The sequence below is a fragment of the Leptosomus discolor genome, chromosome 4 (assembly GCF_034619465.1).
Source record: "Leptosomus discolor isolate bLepDis1 chromosome 4, bLepDis1.hap2, whole genome shotgun sequence".
Taxonomy (NCBI): Eukaryota; Metazoa; Chordata; class Aves; order Leptosomiformes; family Leptosomidae; genus Leptosomus; species Leptosomus discolor.
Window position 1 is genome coordinate 54,022,218 of NC_141394.1, and position 18,893 is coordinate 54,041,110.

Consider the following 18,893-nt stretch of genomic DNA (forward strand, 5'->3'; position numbering starts at 1 on the left):
ACCTGGATCACAAAGGGGAAAATTCCAAGTCTCCATCGTGAGATGGGAGAGGACATCGGTTCTAACATATGGACTATAAAACTTCAGACTGTCTTGAACTACCTGCCTCAATCTCTTTTGCAGAGGTTTTTCATTTACATGATCAGCCCACTTCCAAGTATCAAATCACTACCTACACTGAAAGAAAATATTTGATAGAAGCCTTTTGTGGCTAGGGTAAGATAGTTCAACCACAAAGTCACAGTATGGAGGAGGGTACATAAGCCCTAAGTGAGCTCTGTCCGATTCTAAACAATGCAGTCCTATGCATCTCTTCTCATTGCTCCAGGCTAAGAGTGTGCTAGATTTATAAGTGTGTCCCAGAAATCTCCAGGAGGAGCTGACAGCTCTCTCCACTTTCTTAAGCGCTCAAGGTAACATCAGCAAACATAGCCAGCACCTCAGGATAGACAAAAACTTTGAGACAGATGGTAGGACAGATACGGTCAGTTTAAAAAACAGTTCTGCTGAGGGATCAGGGCTTGAAGCCAGTAAGTTATTTTCCTTCCTCCTTAGGTACCATGCCTAAATGCAGACAGGAAGGAAGAAAGAAAATCAAGGAGGATGCCAGCTCATAAGTAACAAGCGCAAAAGGAGGTAACAGACGTTGCAAGATACCAAGTCACAAAGCACAAATGCTGATGAATCAACAATGGCAGCAAGCTAGTCCCAGGCACCTGAGATGAAGGCCTCAAAAAGTGATGACATTTTATTGAACAGAAAACAGATTTGGACTAATAAATAGCCCTTAGACTCTGACTGAAAATCTGCACGAGAAACAGGAACAACCCGCACCAAAACCGCTCAAGAAAAAAGCTGGGTAGTTTGGAGCACAGCATTTAAACTCGGTCACAGGCATCACAATAGCTACAAGAGGTCTTGCTTCTGTTCTGTTCTCACCAATGCTCTTTCAAGAGTCAAAACACTGTAAGAACATGGATATTCTGCTAGTCTAATGGGTTGAGGCCGAAGAGTGAGAGAAATTTTTCATTAAGCCTTCTAAAGTACTTACACTAAGGAATAGTAAAATGACAGATACTGCTGAAATCTGTGTGAGTCCTCCACAACTGGATAAATTAAGAGCACCAACATATGTTTTGAAGAAAATTTCAAAAAATCCTGGCACTTGTTTTCTAAAACTCCTTCAGATTTCTGAAATATAACTTTCAATGATGTTAGAGACACTTCTTTCATGAAGCGTGTTAAAATTGTTTCAGTCTATTTCAACTAAATCCCTATTAAATACCTGTCTGGTGATCGTCTTGACCAACGTCCTCTGTCAGATTCTGCAAGAGAGTAGGAATGATACAGTTAAACAAGACTGTGATCTTCACTGATCAGTAATGGTTTTAACCTTTATTTGATATTAATATTCATCTTAATTACTTAAGGAACATCTAGCTTAGACTGCAGAGCCTCTGTGTTTTCAGTTCATATTTATCTAAAAAGTTCAAGGATAAGCTTTAAGTAACTTGAAAAATATTTTTCATTTTTTTAAATCAAAAACATACTAAACTAACTATCCATTGGATGGGGAATTTTGCACTGTTGTACTGAATTCTATTAATAAATACAGCATTAGAAAGACTGAATTTACCATTTGCCAGAGAAATGGCTTTGCTTAAGGATAAACACAAATTCTAAAGAAAACTGATTATAACCAAACCGAAATCTTGGAAACAAGTGTCTTTCCACCAAATTTGCAGGCTACAAACAGTAGCCGTATCGACATTTTCCAGCTATGATTGTAATAAAACAAATGTAAATGCACAGCAAAGAAGCAGGGACAGATTTCAGAAAAAATCTTGTTTCACTCTTTGTGTGGCTGTACACAAGAACTCTAAGAAATTGGATAATGATGATGATCACCATTGTTTGATATATGTACTAAAGGTTCTTCTATGGAGACAACATCTAAATCCAATGTTGCAGTAAACAGTGCTCAAACTCCACTGGGACCCCCAGAGCATAATCCTTCACCTTCTACTAATACCGCTTATCTCATAACGGACTCAAAACCAAAAGCCTCACAAAAAAAGGCAGTTATATTTTTTTAAATTATTTCAATCACAAAACATTCTGGACTAAAGCCCTAGCTGTTCTGCTGAGAGAAAATGGCAAGTCATTACCAGCCTATTGAGGGTGTGGTAAATCTTGTGAATATTTGCCAGTGTTGATAGGTGAGAATTCAGTTGAAAATCTAGAGGAGGGGGGAAAAAAAAACGTTTTAGACTTTTAAACTCTCTGGTTTACAGCTGTAGCAACCGAGATCTTCATACATTCTGGTCATTTAATAAAATCATCACACAACTATAAAATAAAAGCCATCTCAACACTTTTTCAGCATCAGTATTTTCAACAGTGAGTTGAACCAGTAAGTGGAATTTGCAAAAGATGTCCTACGTATGCATTTTTCTTAAGGTATGGATGACAGCAAAATAGAACTATAGCTAACTATAGCTAAATACAAAATTATATTAAAAATTTTTTAAAATAATAATATTTACAATGTTTCCTTTAAATTTGGAATCATTATAATTTCCACGCTACCCAGTCCTTCTGTTCCATCTATTCTGAAACCAATTTAAGAACCATGTAACATTCCAAAATCATTACTAAACATGCTAGGGTTTTTTAAAGATAATTTTATTAATACACAGGTACTTGTCTTCATACTAATTTCCTTGTAAAACTAAGTGACTGGAATACACAGTTGAAACATGACTTTTGTATAACGAACCAAAGGTCACGATAGAGCAGCTGTTAAGACCAGAGCCAGTAAGACCAAAATTAAAATATTCTGACGCTTCATGAAAGAAGCTATAGCATAAATGTTAACTTCGCTTTCATGCTCAAAAAAAAAAAACAACAAACCAACACTTGAAGTTTGCTTCAGTTGCAAGAAAGTGGCAAACTAATTTTCCTCTGTTCTTTTAAATCCCCCACTTTTGCTAAAAATATGTCAAGGACAAAATTTGAAAATAATAAATTTACAAAAAAGATCAACTGTGATCCAGCCAGAGAGCATACAAACCAACAAGAATCTCAGAAGCTGGACACAGAGCAGCTGACAGGGATCAGACAGCCAAATACTACACAAGATTTCCATTTAAACGAAAAGTAAAGCAGCTACCTCACTAGAACTCGTACACAAGAACACTCTAATTAAATAGACATGTACTATATGAGAAGCAGAGCATTTCAAGCAAAATTGTTCCATATGTGAAAAGCTGTACATGCTTTATAGATTAACCGTCCAATTAACGCATTAAAGCATTTCTACCTTGAGACATTTAATTTGGCTTTGCCTAGTAGCTGATATAAGATGCAAGTAAGGTCAAAAAACTTATCTCCCACACTTCCATCCCTAGCGTTTCAAATGAATGTTCTCAGAATACACACGAGACGACCTAGAACCTAAGCATAAACAAAAGTTACCATTAAGTATCAGATCCCCAAGTCAGTGAACCACACTGCTACGAAGTTAAAAAGCGGATCTGAATGAACTGCCTGCTGTAAGTGTACTTGCTACACACATCATCATGGAATTCTCTTGTCACGGTGAATAAAAAAAATTCAAAAGACACCTTTAGGAATCATACATTTCATTTATTATGTTACCTAGAGATTATCATTTCACTAATTGCTTCATATTTCTTAATGTTTTGTCCCCAACCCACCACCACCACACTACAATTTCTCTAAGCCAGAAGTGCCAAAGAGGGAGTTTCCAACCTTAGATATACTTAACTATATGAAGTTAAAGACAACCTAGATCTTTTTATCAAGATGCAATAAGAAGATCTTGCATCTTGAACAGGGTGCTAAATTTCTTCCTGCATTAAGTGCTCAGAAAAGTTCCATTTTCACTAGTCAAACAATACTAAGCAGAACCATTCTGCAAAAAACAACCCCAAATTTCTTAGCCAACCTTCAATTCAACAAAAAGGAATTTAAAAGAAAAAGGGGCAGACAAAAACAGCCATTCTGAAGAGGGCAAGATTAAATGGTAAGATTTATTTTGTTAACTGCCAGACCAGACTAAGCTTTCTGGAACATGAAAATTTCCCTTGTTGCTCAGTCTAAAATCTACAGAGAACATGAGTCTTTAGAGAAACTAGTTATACCTGGAGGTAACAAGATGAGGACACTGAGCAAATATTTTATTCTAAATTAATATTAAACAATAATTTTAGATGGTATTCTTAAAAGCAATAGAAAAAATATTTTAAAATTAGGATTATATATATTAGGTATCGCCTTTGAAAGAAAACATTCCTAGGCACTTCAAACCACACCATTCATACCAGTATGTTTCACACATCCACTGGAAATATCCTTACAATTTTAAGCTGTAACTTCAAAAACAGGTTACATAATTATGATGGCCTTAAAGGGGCTACACAAATACATTTTACAGCTGGGAGAGTTGGGGTTGTTCAGCCTGGACAACAGAAGGCTCCAGTGAGACCTCCTAGAGGCCTTCTAGTACTTCAAGAGGGCCTACAAGAAAGGTGGGGAGGGACTCGTGACCAGGGAATGTAGTGATAGGACAAGGGGTAATGGTTTCAAACTGAAAGAGGGGAGATTTAGATTAGATATTAGGAAGAAATTCTTTCCTATGAGGGTGGTGAGACACTGGACCAGGTTGCCCAGAGAAGCTGTGGCTGCCCCGTCCCTAGCAGTGTTCAAGGCCAGGCTGGATGGGACTTTGAGCAACCTGGTGTAGTGGGAGGTGTCCCTGCCCATGGCAGGGGAGGTGGAACCAGATGGTCTTTAAGGTCCCTTCCAACCCAAACCATGCTGTGTTTCTACAAATAAGTCACACCTTAGTTCCACAAAGACTGGTTTACCTGTATGAATACAGAGGACCAGAGTCCAAAGTTTTCTCTCTTGCACAGAGGAAGCTTGCAAAGTAGGGATATTACCGAAAACCACAAACAGGTTTCTTTTAGAGTAGCTGTTATAAAAGCAAATATGAGCCATAGCCAATGAATTAGGGAAATTAAAATCACAGCTCAGGTCATGCATATATCTATACTGCAAGGAAGATACACAAAGTATCCTACACCATTGAAAAGGTATAATTTGAAAAAAAAAATGTTTTGAAGAAACAGAATCCAAAAAATTCCTCCCATGATCAAATAACACCCTCTTGAAAACCAGCAAAGGGACAATGGTGCAGTCAACACGACAAGCAAGGGATTCAACAGCTGGATGCAACTGTATGCTTCAGGAACACAGTCTCTCCCCTCCACCTATGGAACTTCCACACTTGTTTATGCAGCCTCCGAGTTGCGCCTGCCTGACTCCCTTGGTCAGCCCACTAGCCCAGGAATCTGATCTGCAAAAAATATAAGCAAACCAACCCTGACAGCTCAGTGGTCTAAATCAGATCATCAAGGAGGTAACATCAGATAAGCAGAGTTACAGCAAGAAACAGGAAAGGTCCTCCCAATTGGAAGCAAAATAGTCTCTTGTGGCAGCAGCAATGTGTTAAATCAAACCAAGTACCCATCCAAGCCCCACTGTGAGAAGAGTGATACATCACATGAAGCTACACAGACAACAGCTGGTTCTATGAGCTTTACATAAAGAAAACTATCATGTATTGAAGCTATCTTTCACCTGAATACACAAGTTTCAAAGCACATGAACTGATCTGAAAATATTTTCAGGTTTTTTTCCTGCAGAAAAAAAACATTTTATAGCAAAGTACCACACAGTTTATTGACCTGGGATCAGAAGGAAACCTGCTTGCTTCATGAGTATTGAGGAGAGACATGCTGGAATCTTTGCTAAGACTTCAAGTAGTGTATGTCAAACAAGCATATGTGTTCTGTTGATTAAATTATTTTTCATGTGGATGTTAGCTTATCTTTAGCCAGGATTGAAGCAACAGAAATTCCAAATGGTATTAAATACTTTGCAAGAACTCAGAATGTAACAGCTAAAGAAAAAAAAAAATAGTAAAATAATTACAAATCCAGAATCTGGAAAGGAAAGAAATGCCAGAGCCAGCATAATACCATGGAATTTAAACCCTATCTACAGTCTCGGTTAGTCAACTAGTCACCATCATATATAATTTAAAAGTAAAAAGCAAACACTTCAAAAATAACTTTTAAAATATTATAGATTCAGGTTTACACTATGAATCTGACAGTTATGAAGAGGCAAAAGAAACAACAGCTAGCTGGGCTTGCTTCCATAACAAACTAGAAAAAAATCCTATACCACCTCATTAAGACAAACATAAGAAATACAACGAACAAACAAAAACTTCAATATCTTAAATACAAGCAAATGATACAGGTGAACTGAACTTAATACTCTACTTCCCTATCCGAAATGAAAAAACTTTAAAGGTCAAGTCCAATTTTTTATTGCAGGGAACGATGTCTTGACAAACTATTCAAATGAAACCACAAATGAATACCAAAAAAAAAAAAGAGACAATTTCTGACTTCTGCCTATGCACATACTCCATACACAGACACATACCTGCCTGAACAAAAACTTTAACTTAGTTCCTGCTGTCAAAATTATCACTTTAAAGCTTGCACAAAACCCAACTACAGGGTGCACTACAATCTACTAAAAACCTAGCAAAAAAAATAACAGTAGTACTAAACCAGATCAGCAGCTGACTCCAAGTTTCCTTTCCAAGATTCTAGATTATTTTTTCTGAGGAAACAGAAAACCTATACAAAATCTCACAGTAACATTAGGTCTAAAAATATTTATCCTAGACAGACATGTCATATAAATGCCACATATACAACTCTGTATTAAAAATTAAGTACAGAAGTCATCGTAGTAGTAATTTTTATTACTACTAAGATAGAACTGACTCAGTAAAAATATCCTGGGTAATTTTCTATAACCTTCTCAGAAAAAAAATTAGACAGAAAACACATACTAGGCAGACTCGTGCCTGAAAATTAAAATGTCATGTTTATGTTTTTACTTTTATTTAATTGGTTTAAAATAACAGAACCGGCAAAAACTCATAGTAGTACTGGAAATAATAGTTCAAAGTACTGTCATTTTAATTTAGTTTTAAATAAACTTTACTTATTTAAAAAAAAAAAAGTAATTTAATCTTTGATGACTATACCATTTCATGCTCTTAGTCAACTTACAGAATTATTGTAACAGTAAGACAATTTATATTGATTAATGAACTTAGAAGTTCAGATCTGAAACTTACATTTGGTGAAAGCTTTCAATACTTACAGCAGAATTTCTATATTCATTATTAAATGCAGAAAGCAAAAGAAAAACTTGCATCAGTTTTACTTCCATTTACACAAAACCATCATAACACATCTAAAAACTGAGACTCCTAAACTGCAGTACAGAGCAGCTAGGAGCTGACTCTGCATTCCTGTCAAAGACAGGATTAGGAATTGATTTCCAGTGTGTCTGTAGCTGAATCCACACAGACAGTGACACCCGTTAGCAGGGGCACCTGCAGAAGAGACCCCTCTCCCAGTCCACGATGCAAAAGCAAGTGTGTGGGCAAGGGGAGGCAGAGAACGGGAGGCTTGAAAAGTAGGGTCTCCCTTGATTTGGTGGGGTTGAACACAGGGCAGGATTCAGAAAATAAGGAAAACAGAAGTGAATTCCAGCCCAGAGAGCAAGGACACACAATTAAATGGAAAGAGAAGTGAGATGATCCATCCTAGCTTGAGGAGAACAGGACGAAGCCATCACAGCTAAAGACACTCTGTTTCTCCTGCATGCCTGCATACAGACCTGCACCAAGCTCAGAGCTACTGCCGACACCAGCAGTATCCAAACAGTTGCAAATTTTGCAAATTTGCGTACATTTTCCAAACACAACAGCCTAAAATGTTCTGAGGTAAAACACAGAGTGATTTAAACTATAAAAAAAAAAAAAAAAACCACTAAAAAAAAACCAACCCCAAACAACAAAATGTGGTTGAAATGACAACACATTAAAACACAGTTATTTTAAGGTAAACATTCACATTCAACTCTAACATTTGGTGTTACCACATACAATCAGTCACTCTATCTGTAACAAAGTATTTCAAAATTACTGCATACTACGTGCCATAGGAACAAACCCTTACTCTACCTTGGTATTTAGAAAGTACACTGAAGCCTTGTTTACAGAAAGAGCTAGTGCAGTTTAAAGTTGAGAATTTTAGAGCAATTTAAGCAGTGCAAAAGCTGTGTAGCTGTTACTTGAGTCTGAATGCATTTCCATTTACCTTACATTGACTCTGAAGAGCTATGCTAACACATAGTATAAAAATCCCTGCACACTGGCTCACGGGGGTTGTCAGGGTTTATTTTGGTTTGGGGTTGGGCTGGTTTTGGTTGGGTGTTTTGTTTTGTGGATAATTAGAGATAATTTAAATCTATTTCTAAAAGAATGTATTACCAAATCAAACAGCATTTCAGTGATTACACGTTACTTGGACTGTGAACAGACATGCTTCAGTCTACAATTCAAGCACGCAGGAAATTGAGCTACAAAGCATTTAATATCAAAGCAATTTTACACCCATTTGATGTAAAGTGTTCAACCAGTCGAACTCTTACTCTACCATCAATTCAAAAAAGTGTCAGTGAGTTAATTTTGCATCATCATCTGCTATGGCCTTAGAGTTGTTTGCCAGCACTACACTTAACTTCATGCCGGATTATGTGTCACCTGTCACCCTACAAAGGGCATAAAGCTAATAAAAACCTTGTATCTCATGCTTTAGCCAATTCAGCAGAAACGCAACCCTGTCAAGCACACACTGCTAGGGTATCCAGCACCTTGCAGATCTGGTATACATCACGGTGGATCTGCAACGGCCTGAGAACAGCTATGCCAGTCAAAAGCATTACTGCCCCAGCTGTCTGCTTCTTCCTCTCTGCCAAAAGTTACAGACCCCACAGCTCTGCCAGCAGCACAGGTCATGGGCGCACTCCCTAATCCACTTCAGGTAAAAAAATCAAGCCTGTCAGTTTAGACAATTTAAGTAAGTGGCAAGGGCTAACCCAGACACATTTGACTGAGTGGATTAGACAGTGCTCCTACAAACCATTTTACCAGTGGAGCAAGGGAAGCAGTAATCCACAGCTAACGGGCAGTAATGAGAAGCCACAGCAGATGGAGTCACACAGTCTGGGCAGCCACACATCTGCATCAAGTAACACAGAAGCATGTGTCACACCAGCCGGTTCCCGAAGGCAAGCTACCGCCTTGTAGCTCTAACAACTATATATATATATTTATATATACACACAACCATATATATATACACACAACTATATATATAAAAAAACACTGAGCAAACTGGTAGTTATTTCTATCTCTTTATGAGCCAAAAGTAGAAATTCTGTTTAACCTCAGACCTACGATTTTAAATAAAACAACTTAATTGGACAGTATAAGAAAAACGCTGGCACATTTAAAATAAGGATTCTGCTTGACGCCCTTGTTAGTAGTCTTACTTATTGTAGAAGAAATAACCACACTATTAAATGCTTTAATATTTAAATTGGATACAAGAGTTGCACATTTCCATGGGATGTACCGTACTTGCTAGTGCAATCCTTCTTGGCAAGCATAGGACAGACATATTAAGTAAGTTCTCCTCTTCTGCCTGAAGAGACAAACAAAACTAGGAAATAATGCTTTGAAAAAGCCCAAAGTCTTTGTTTTCAGTATCTCCAAAGTTCTTTACTTTTTTAAAAAATACAGGATTAATAATTCAGTTGAAGTTAGCACATGAACAACTCAAACAAAAATAAATTTAAATCAAGCGCTGTTATTTCACAAATGAATTCTCGTCCCGATAAAAAAGTTACCTGCCTAACTCATCTTATTGCACAGCCTTGCACAGAGCAGACATTTCCAATTACAGTTACTGGAGTTGCAAAAAACTTTTAAGCAAACATTTGCAACGGAAAAAAGGAAAGCTGATGTTTCTCTCATAATGTGAAAGGTGTCTATTCAGTCTCAGAAAGTAAAACTGAGACTGAGCAAAAAATGTGTTAATGCAGTTTCTATCATAAGAACAGATGAGAATCTAGGAAAGATCAAAAAGAAAGTTCAAAAGAAATGTTCAGTCAAGAAATAAACATAAGCCAACTTCTGTATGTGTAAAGATATGCTATGAACACTTCTTGCTTCAAGCATTTATATCAATGAGGAAAAAAAACAACTACCATGAAGGTACAAATAATTAAGTTCGTTAATTTAGGAAAACATTCCTATTTAAATCAACACATATACAAGGCCATGAATGGCCAACAAACAAAAAAGAAAAGTACTGAGGTGGAAGATTTAGTCATTCCAAAGGACATTTTTAAAGAAAAGCCAGTAAAAGCTGAAAGCTGAGAAACAGTACTCTCATTGTTTTCTGCAGAAAAACAAATTTTAAAAAAATATATCACTATATAGTCTTAACATCCTACACCAGGAAGCACTGGAGTTTTTGTAACTGCAGCTTTCATGCATATCATGAAGACCTGCACCTTTTTTTTGGACAGGGCACATGACAAATGACACAGAACAGAAGGCATTTTCTAGAATAATTATCCTTCCATTTCCAACACGAGGCAGTTATTTGTGCTTTAATGGCACCCCTAACCACCAACATAGAATGATCCATAAATATAAAGGTAAAATAAGCCAGAACCACTGAAGAAATTATATAACCTATAAGTTAGAGCTTTTAGCAGGCTGCCCCTGCCCAATGTCTCATTTTGATAAAGACAGGAGGATTCAAGAAAATCCAGGCCCTGTGCAGCATTTCTTGCCATAATTGCTTTCAGGACTTTGTCCAAAAGTCGGACCATCGCTCATTAACGTGTGATCAAAGCTTCAATTTTCATTATCTCTCCCATAAGCAAGTTCTGCAGTAAGGAAGTGTCTCAGAGCTGCGGCTCCTGGCACAGTACGAACATGTTCATGGGAAATTTCACAGGAATCGGGAACGTCGTTCAGCCCAGACAGCTTTGTGCTGGGGACGAAGCCTATTCTCGAGCCCCGTAGTTACCCTCAGCCACGCCGGTGTGCCACCCCCGCCCCGCCACGACGGGCAACCCGCCCGCACCGTACGGTCCCACCCGCTCCGAAAGCGGAGCCACGACCTACACCGCGGAGACAAAGCCCTCCCTACGCTCCTCCGAAACCACCGGCACCATCTCCCCGACCCTCGCCCCGGGGCTACCCGGCCTTGCCCCAGGCCGCGTCCCGCCCCGCGGCGGGGGCGAGGGCGGGGCCCTGCAGGGCACCGGGCTGCAACCCGCACCGCGCCGCATTGCCTGCTGGGAGCTGTAGTCCCGTAGTCCCCCCCTAGCGCGCGGGGCAGCCGCAGGAGAGACTCCACCTCCCACAATGCGCCGCGCCCCCATTCCCCTTCACAGCCCGTTTCTCCTGCACCGGCCCGGCGGAATCCGCTAAATTAACCGCCACCCACCTCCCCCCGCCCCCACGTAGCGAGGCCGCCGGGCAGCTCCGCAGCCCGGGCCCGCCCTCCCCTCGGCGGCCCCGGCTCCTTCGCAGCCAGCCACGGGGGCCGGCCGCGGCCTCGCCCGCTCGCAAGCCGGGTCGGGGAAAACTGCGTCACACCCTCCGAGCGCCCCCGGCCCCCTCCGGGGCTGCTCGCCTCACCCGCCCCCGCCACCCCACGGGCCGCCCCCGCCCAACCCCGGCCCCTCACGCCCCCCGGGGGAGACCGCTGAAGACCGCGGGGTACCCGCTGTCCCCCCAGGGCCCCCGCCCCCAGGTACGCACACCGCCTTCCTCCCCGCCGGTTCCGCACCCGCAGGCCTGACGCCCTCCCCAGTCACCGGGAGCCCCGGCGGGGCGTTGGGCCGAGCCCTCTAGGTGAGGGGCAGGAGAAGCCGCCCCCACCGGGGCAGCAACTCCTGCCGGCGGAAAGACCAGGCCGGTGGCGCCGGGCGCCGCCAGTGAGCAGGCGGGAGCGCGCGGCCCTGCCCCGCCACTACTCACTGACAGCGGCGGCATCCGAGTGCATTTTCGTGCAGCGCACACACTGCCCTGCCCGGCCCGGCTCCCTCTGCCCCTCTCCCAATCACAGAGCCCAAGCACGGACATCTCCCGCCCCGCCCACCGGCGGCACCCATTGGCTCGGGCTGCCCTGAGAGGCAGTACGTCATCCTCTCCTACTGCACGAGGCTCCTGCCATTCTCTCTCTGTCTGCCCCGCACCGCCTTCTCCGCCCGCTCCCGACCGCCTATTGGGTTCAAGGCTGAACCGGCCCCGCCCCTCCTCACTCTGACTGGGTTTTGCCGGTGCCAGTTTTTCGTGGCCTTGAAAGCGCGTGCAAGGAACACCACTTTGTGTAACTTCTGGCTCTGATTGGCTACGGCGTCCAAGGGGCACGCCCACGCCCTGATAGGATTGGGTAAGCGGAGCAGAGGGCCGGGCCGCAGGGGCCGCCCCGCCCCGCAGAGGGCCACCGGCGGGCGGGCGGAGACTGCTCCGCTGCCCCGGAGCGGGTTTCCCAGCCGCAGCCGCCCTCCCACCGTCACACGGCGCAGGCACCGGCAGCGGCGCGCTGTCCCCGTCTCAGCCCCGAGGGGAGCCTCGGCCCCAGCGCCTCGGGGCTGCCTCCTTGGTCTCCCCCGCTGCCGGGACAAGCCCGGGCCCCTATGCCCGAAGGCTCGCACGTCTCGTACCTGCCCCGCGCGGATAAACAAGTGCTTGCCCGCGTAGGGAGTGCGCGCCCCGGGGCCGCTGGTGCCGCGTCGGCTCGGCCGGAGCAAGTAGCTAGCGCTTGGGAAGGACGATTTCTGGGCTACAACATCCTCCCGTCGCTCTGCGAACCCAACTCGGCAGTCTTTGTTTCCCCCACCCCCCTCTTCCTAAGGGGCAGAATGGCAGCCTGCCACCGCCAGCGGAACGCGCCGAAGCGCCAGGTCGATGCTGGAGCAGCAAGAGGCTGGGTCGGGAGGAGACCCGGGGGCTGCTCCGTGCGGATGGCTCAGACGACTCCCTGCCCTAGCGACTGTCCCTGCTCCCGGAGATCCAGCCCCTGGACCCACCCTCCTTTCCCCTCTTGCAGGCCGGGGGAGAACGCACCGTGCAGGTCATCGCTGCTCGGCGTGAGAGCTCCACACCTTGTGTCCTTGCAGGGCTAACGGCCTTCCCTTGCCCTACTCGGTGCTGAAACACAGATGAGAAGAGACTGCTACAGCACCACCTTACTGAGACAGAAATTACCCATGGGAAAAACAAAACAAAAAACCTTCTTCCAAGAGGTTAAGGTAAAAGAAAGTCAAGGACTCGGAGTTGAAGAAGTGCCAGATTTAAGGTAATTGTCCCTTACAGAGCAAGGCGTTCACATACAGTCCTGAATTAACCAATCACACCCCCGTTTGGGGGGTTTTTACGACCCTTACCTTATTCAGTGAACCAGCCAGAACCAGTGCAAGTGCAGCCTACTTATTTTGCAGAGCAACATCTCATGTTTGCAACTGCCTGTTTTACAGAGAAGAAAATGAATTCTCTCTTCAATTAAAAGTCATGTACTAAGACCACATTAAAGCAATGAAAGACCCCATTATTTTCAATTCTCACTTGTTGACTAACTCCTTGGAATTATTTCTGTAGAATTTCCTGCCTCTATCTGTGATATTTTCCTATTTGCACCATCTTTTCTTTACCTTAGCAATTGCGCATTTTACACTACCACCTTTAAAACCATAATAATTATATCATAAATCACTACAAGCTAGGTTTCACTTCTTGGGTAATTCTAACATCCCACATGCCAGACATTCACATCAGGGCGTGTCATCCCCAAGCTCCTATACCTGATAGGGGCACCACTGAGTTGCCATTCATCTGATCTGTTCTAATTCTGGATTGAGAGGAACAATTACTTTAGGGCTGCCTGTTTGTTCACATTGACCATAAAAAGCACGTAGATCCCTAGTTCAGAATAAAAACGTATTCAAAAAGAAATCTTCTTCCATGCCTTACATAGCTGTAAACTGATACAGATCTAAAGAAAGGTGGCACAGAAAACCCCTATCTGGTTGTATCTGAAGTCAGAAAGATTTGTACTTTCTTTCCCCATTTATATTAGTCTGAAATGAAAGATACTACTTGGTTTTACAAGGCGTTCATTAGACCACAGCTTCCGTAACTACTGCTATCCCTAAGTGTGAAGCAAATAGTACTGTAGGTTTGACAAACAAAAGTTCAAAATTTTTTTGAATAGCTGAATGCACAAGTATAATCTCTGACCCTTAAAAACTAGATCTGCAAAGAAATCCATAGGGAAACACAAAAGAGACTTTGTTTTCCGCTTCTGCCTGAACAGGGGAATGTATGCTTCAGCCAGAAAAGGCCCACCCCATGGAACAAGGCCCATTACAACACGCACCTTCATTCCAACCTCAAGAAGGTACAAATATCCCCTTTGTTTCCACCAGCTGTAAACCACTATGCCAGTCTCCAGCCTGGCAGATGTTACAAAATCATGCCTGTGTTTTCTTTCTGAAGGCTGAGTTTACAAAAAGCAAAAATACTTCATTTTACATACAGCAGAGCAATCAGGTCATGGTTGATCAAGCATTGTCTCAAGGACAGAGGCAGTTTAAGCAGTTCCAGCACTAGCCTCTTAATCCTAGCCCTCCTGGCATCCGTTCTTTTGTGCCATTGCAACCATTTGGACAGCTAGATAGCAGGGTAAATCAAAGAGCAAGACTGCCCCCAATGCCCCCAAAAAGCAAAAAACCCCAAAACAAACCCTCAACACTTCTCTTGGTTTTGTTCATTTGTTTGTTTGTTTTCCCAGCCAGATGAATCTCCTGGTCTGGCTCACTATACATGTGCACACACTCCCATCAACACACCGAATAATAAACCAAGAGCTGGAGAGGGACAGGAAACGCATCATCAGCCAGTTTACGCACTGCCAGATCAAACTTGAAACTGCAGACTTGTTCTTCTTTAAGGAGGAAGACTGTCATTGTTTGCCTTTTTATGTTTGTGTTGCTTTTTTTAATTGATAGCTAAAATGGCAACCACATAAAAAACCACCATAGACTGAAAAATATTGGCTAACATGAGAAAGAGGAGCCGTGTACTTAGTTTTGTCTTCTTCACTATCAGAAACATAGTGTAGAAGCATCTCTAAGAAAGATCCTCTGTTTCCAAAGGGTATCAGACTCCAAATTGCTAAAGCCACTGCATCTCTCAAATACCTTCATTCATCTGGCTTTGCTTAGAAATAAGCTTGAAAGTTAATTTTAGGCACCAGAATCGCAAGCCATTACGCGTTTTACAAGTCAGAGGGGGAAGAGTATTGAAAATAAAAACGTTATTTGGCAAAGCTGCATTTGCCAAACACGAACAAAGCAGATAAAGCAGCATAAAAGCACCGTACAGGGCATTGTAAGAAAGGAAACAAATAGTCTACCAGAAGCCCAGCAATCATAGTTCTGCATCATTTGCAGATATGAAAAAGCGATACCCAAGCCAATACAAACAGCTTTATGTAATGCTTCTGGAAAGATTTTTGACCCTCAGAGTTACAACGGAATACCTCAACTGTGCGTTATTCTTCCGTGGTATCTGCAGAACGGGACTGATCAGGGACAAAAGAGGACCTCAGGTGGCAGAAAGCAGCAGCTGCAGATTATATAACTGCTTTCAAACCACTCCTCGTTAAACAGTTCGGCTCATTGTAATTGCCCTGTCCCACGGACTCATACTATGCTCCTCGTTAAAGTGAAAAGGTTTGCTCTGTCACACTTGCTCCACAGACGTATGACTTTGACCCCAAGGGCCCTTTTGTATCACCCCACAAACAAATGTAATTTTACATACACAAGAAAAAACAAGTTTCAGGGCTGCTGGTAGCTCATATTTAAATCCTTAAATTGGAGTTACAGTTTTTTGCAGCTTCAGTTTGAAATTTTTAAAAAATTCTGCTTCGTTCATAATTAGGAAGCTCTAAGCAGCCAAGCTTATGACAACAGCTCAGAATTTCTGCCTGAACCCTGGAAGTACATCAAAACTACCAGCACCTTTGTCTGGGGCCACGAAGCTCCCTCACTGTCAGCAGAGGACCCTGAACATTTTTAGTGTTGTGTTTCAGTGAGACACGTGGGCGCTGGTCACCTGCACACCTAAGCTGCACCCAACTTTTTTCAGTAACATCAACTCCATTTCAAAACCCATAGGGTACGCCCAACTTTTGTTTAATGGGCTTGTAGCTGCGACACCCTTTTTGAAAATGGGAAACAACAATTTCAGGTCCTTCTTAGCCCCAGAGTTTTGAACTGCAGCTCCTAGGTGGCAGAGAGCTCTGTGACAACAGCCGAGCTGCTGCTCCTGAAGCTACTCTTAAAATACACTTAGAAATGCCTGAGTCAAGGCCCCAAAGCAGGAACCTAGGTAAGAGAAGACTTCAGTCCCCACCCTGCTGAAGAATCCAGTACAATTACTCTCAGAAGTTGCTCTCTTACATGTTACTCAAGAGTCCTTCTTTCTTACTCTGATACACACTGATATAGTGGTGTCTCTTCCTGTGTATTCCTAGAAACCTTAACTGACCTGCACAGAATGTCAGAGAGGATGAAATTAGTCAGAATACAGAGTATTTAGAAGTCAGATATATATAATCTAGACCTTTTACCGCCAGCAAAAGTTCAAACCTTTAGAAAATAACGTCTATTTTACGCATTTTAACTTCTCAAGCTAACTCTGAATACATAAAGACATCCACAAACTTCTTCATTCATTACGTACTATCTTATGAAAGCTGAGATGAAAAGAGTCTGATTAGAAAACAGCAAGATTAGTCACATGCCTCTGCAGCAGGACCTGTTCTAGCACATTTCTTTCATAGTTTGAAACACAGTGATTGCAACCAAGAGATGTACTGCACATTTCTCTAAACCAGTCAGATACAGTGGATTAGATCAGTGTGCAGATTCAAGGACAAATAAAGTATAGTTCTAGCTTCCCAATTCTAACCGCAGTAGTAGAAACAGTATAGAAACAGTTCATCATCATAGGATTTCTTGGTCATTCTGATAAAATAATGCAAATGTCAACAAATACTTGCTACTTAATTACATTTGCATACAGTGTTTTCTGATATTAGGAATTATGAGGTATGGATCCACCAACATTAAATTATACAAGCTACTCAGGAGAACATTCAAACTTTAGATTTCGTCAATGTCTATGTGAACATTTCTAATGGGGCGAACATTTCTAAATTCTGTGAAAAGTCATTCAAGTATGCTCACAGACTTTGAAGATTACACACAGAGATGATACGTAGTCTGATCTGTTGTGCAAATCATGCTTGGGTGTCTGACTTCCTGAAAAATACCCTGATTCTACTTTTTAATTGTTAAAAAAATAAGGGGTTTTCAAGCTTTTCATGTGACTACCATTTCCTGCATCTCATACAAATAAACTGCTCACATTACAAGGCATTTGCAGAGTCAGCCTGTGGAGATTGTTAGGTAATGTGGCAAGATAATGTTATCTTTTGTACAGGCTACAGAAAGGCAAACCTGTGGATGTGCAGCAGAGCTAGCCTGAGAGCATGCTGCAAAGATGTAAGGACACTCAAGAGACACTGTGCCATGTTGGTGCCAGTGCCAGCTGCTGTTGCAGGCTGAGAGAAGGCAGAGACAGAGGCTACTGGTGTTTGCAGAAGAAAACTGCTGATAGTGCAAGAAAGTCACTCCCATCACTCCCAAAGCTAATTTACCCTGTCCTGCTGGAGAGTCCTACACAGAACAAGTTTGGAGGATTTCAAATCCTATCTAAAGGATATCTAAACCAGAATGTTTAATTAGATTTCCTTGGGCAAACACAGCACTTTTAGGCAAGAAGTAAATTAGTTCAACAATGACTGGTTAATTGTAACTAAGTCAGGCTTTCTAATACCATCCGAGATGAAGTTGTGGTGGCTATGTATTCCTCAAGCACCTTTCAAATATCCCCTGCCCACAAAGATGAGTGAAGTGTTTCACTCTCAGAAACACAGTCCTAAAAACAAGCGAGCAAAATGACAGGTGATCAGGATGAAGTGACAAGCTTGATGATGGCAGCAGTTACCTGACTCCATAGGACAAGAAATCCTGGGTAAAGACACATCCTGTATTTGCTCACATAGAGAAACAATAAAATTGAGTATGCTCAAGCTGTTCTCAAAAGCACATGGTGGAGAATTAGAGGAAGAAAACCCCCACCATTTTTTCTGCAACATGTCCTATTCCTTTCAGTTACAGTATGTTTAGGTATTACTGGAAAGACACACGGTACTAAATACCAACATCACAAATGTGGTTTCCCAGTTGAGAGGGTCATTTAAATAAAACATTTAACGTGTTTCTCACGAGCATGAAACTTCCTTTGGACAACACTGACGATGTCCTCATTGTTTAAGGGAAGCTCTACACAGATACTGAAGGATCAGGAGTTAAATGTAAAAGACATTGCCAAGAGACCCCCAGGAAAACAACATTTTACATTGTGTTACGTGTTTATTACATAGTAGATAGCTCACTACCTAGGTCAAAAAAAGCCCACTTGTATTTAGTCCCACTAAAGTGTAGTACTAGAAAAGGAAAAATGCATTTCTTTTGGTTTATTACAGTTCATTTTAAATAAAAATTACAATCAACTTTTCTCCCTTTTAGGAAACCTTGCTGTGTTGAGCATGACTGTTCTTAATTCTTCCGCAGTGTGTTCACGTAAGGTCTCATAACAATAACTGTTCAGAGGTTCTTTACTCTTCCCTTTGTAAAAGCACTGCATTACCTAATGTCCTGTTAAAAAAGGAAAACCTGTAAAAGTCACCACCTTTTCTCCAATATTA

The 18,893-nt window shown here is 42.1% G+C and overlaps 2 protein-coding genes across 9 annotated transcripts in view; both read right to left on the reverse strand.

The window, feature by feature from the left end:
• DCUN1D4 (defective in cullin neddylation 1 domain containing 4) overlaps positions 1-12,164 on the reverse strand; it is a 56,862-nt gene extending 44,698 nt beyond the window's left edge. For 6 of the 8 annotated variants that reach the window (XM_086464625.1, XM_086464634.1, XM_086464629.1 and 3 more), the window contains exons 1-3: positions 12,029-12,079; positions 2,169-2,239; positions 1,286-1,325 (exon numbers count right to left, since the gene is read on the reverse strand). In XM_086464625.1, the coding sequence (XP_086320751.1) occupies positions 1,286-1,325; positions 2,169-2,239; positions 12,029-12,053 (136 nt within the window). In that variant the 5' untranslated portion in view covers positions 12,054-12,079. Of the gene's footprint in view, positions 1-1,285; positions 1,326-2,168; positions 2,240-12,028; positions 12,080-12,149 lie in introns of those variants that run through there. The other 2 variants (XM_086464626.1, XM_086464632.1) reach the window with 2 other exon arrangements.
• Positions 12,165-12,201: 37 nt separating this feature from the next.
• The window catches only part of CWH43 (cell wall biogenesis 43 C-terminal homolog), a 36,153-nt gene continuing 29,461 nt past the window's right edge, over positions 12,202-18,893 (reverse strand). The window contains exons 18-19 of the mRNA XM_086464817.1: positions 14,430-14,549; positions 12,202-12,903 (exon numbers count right to left, since the gene is read on the reverse strand). Of these exons, the coding sequence (XP_086320943.1) occupies positions 12,202-12,903; positions 14,430-14,549 (822 nt within the window). The remainder of the gene's footprint in view (positions 12,904-14,429; positions 14,550-18,893) is intronic.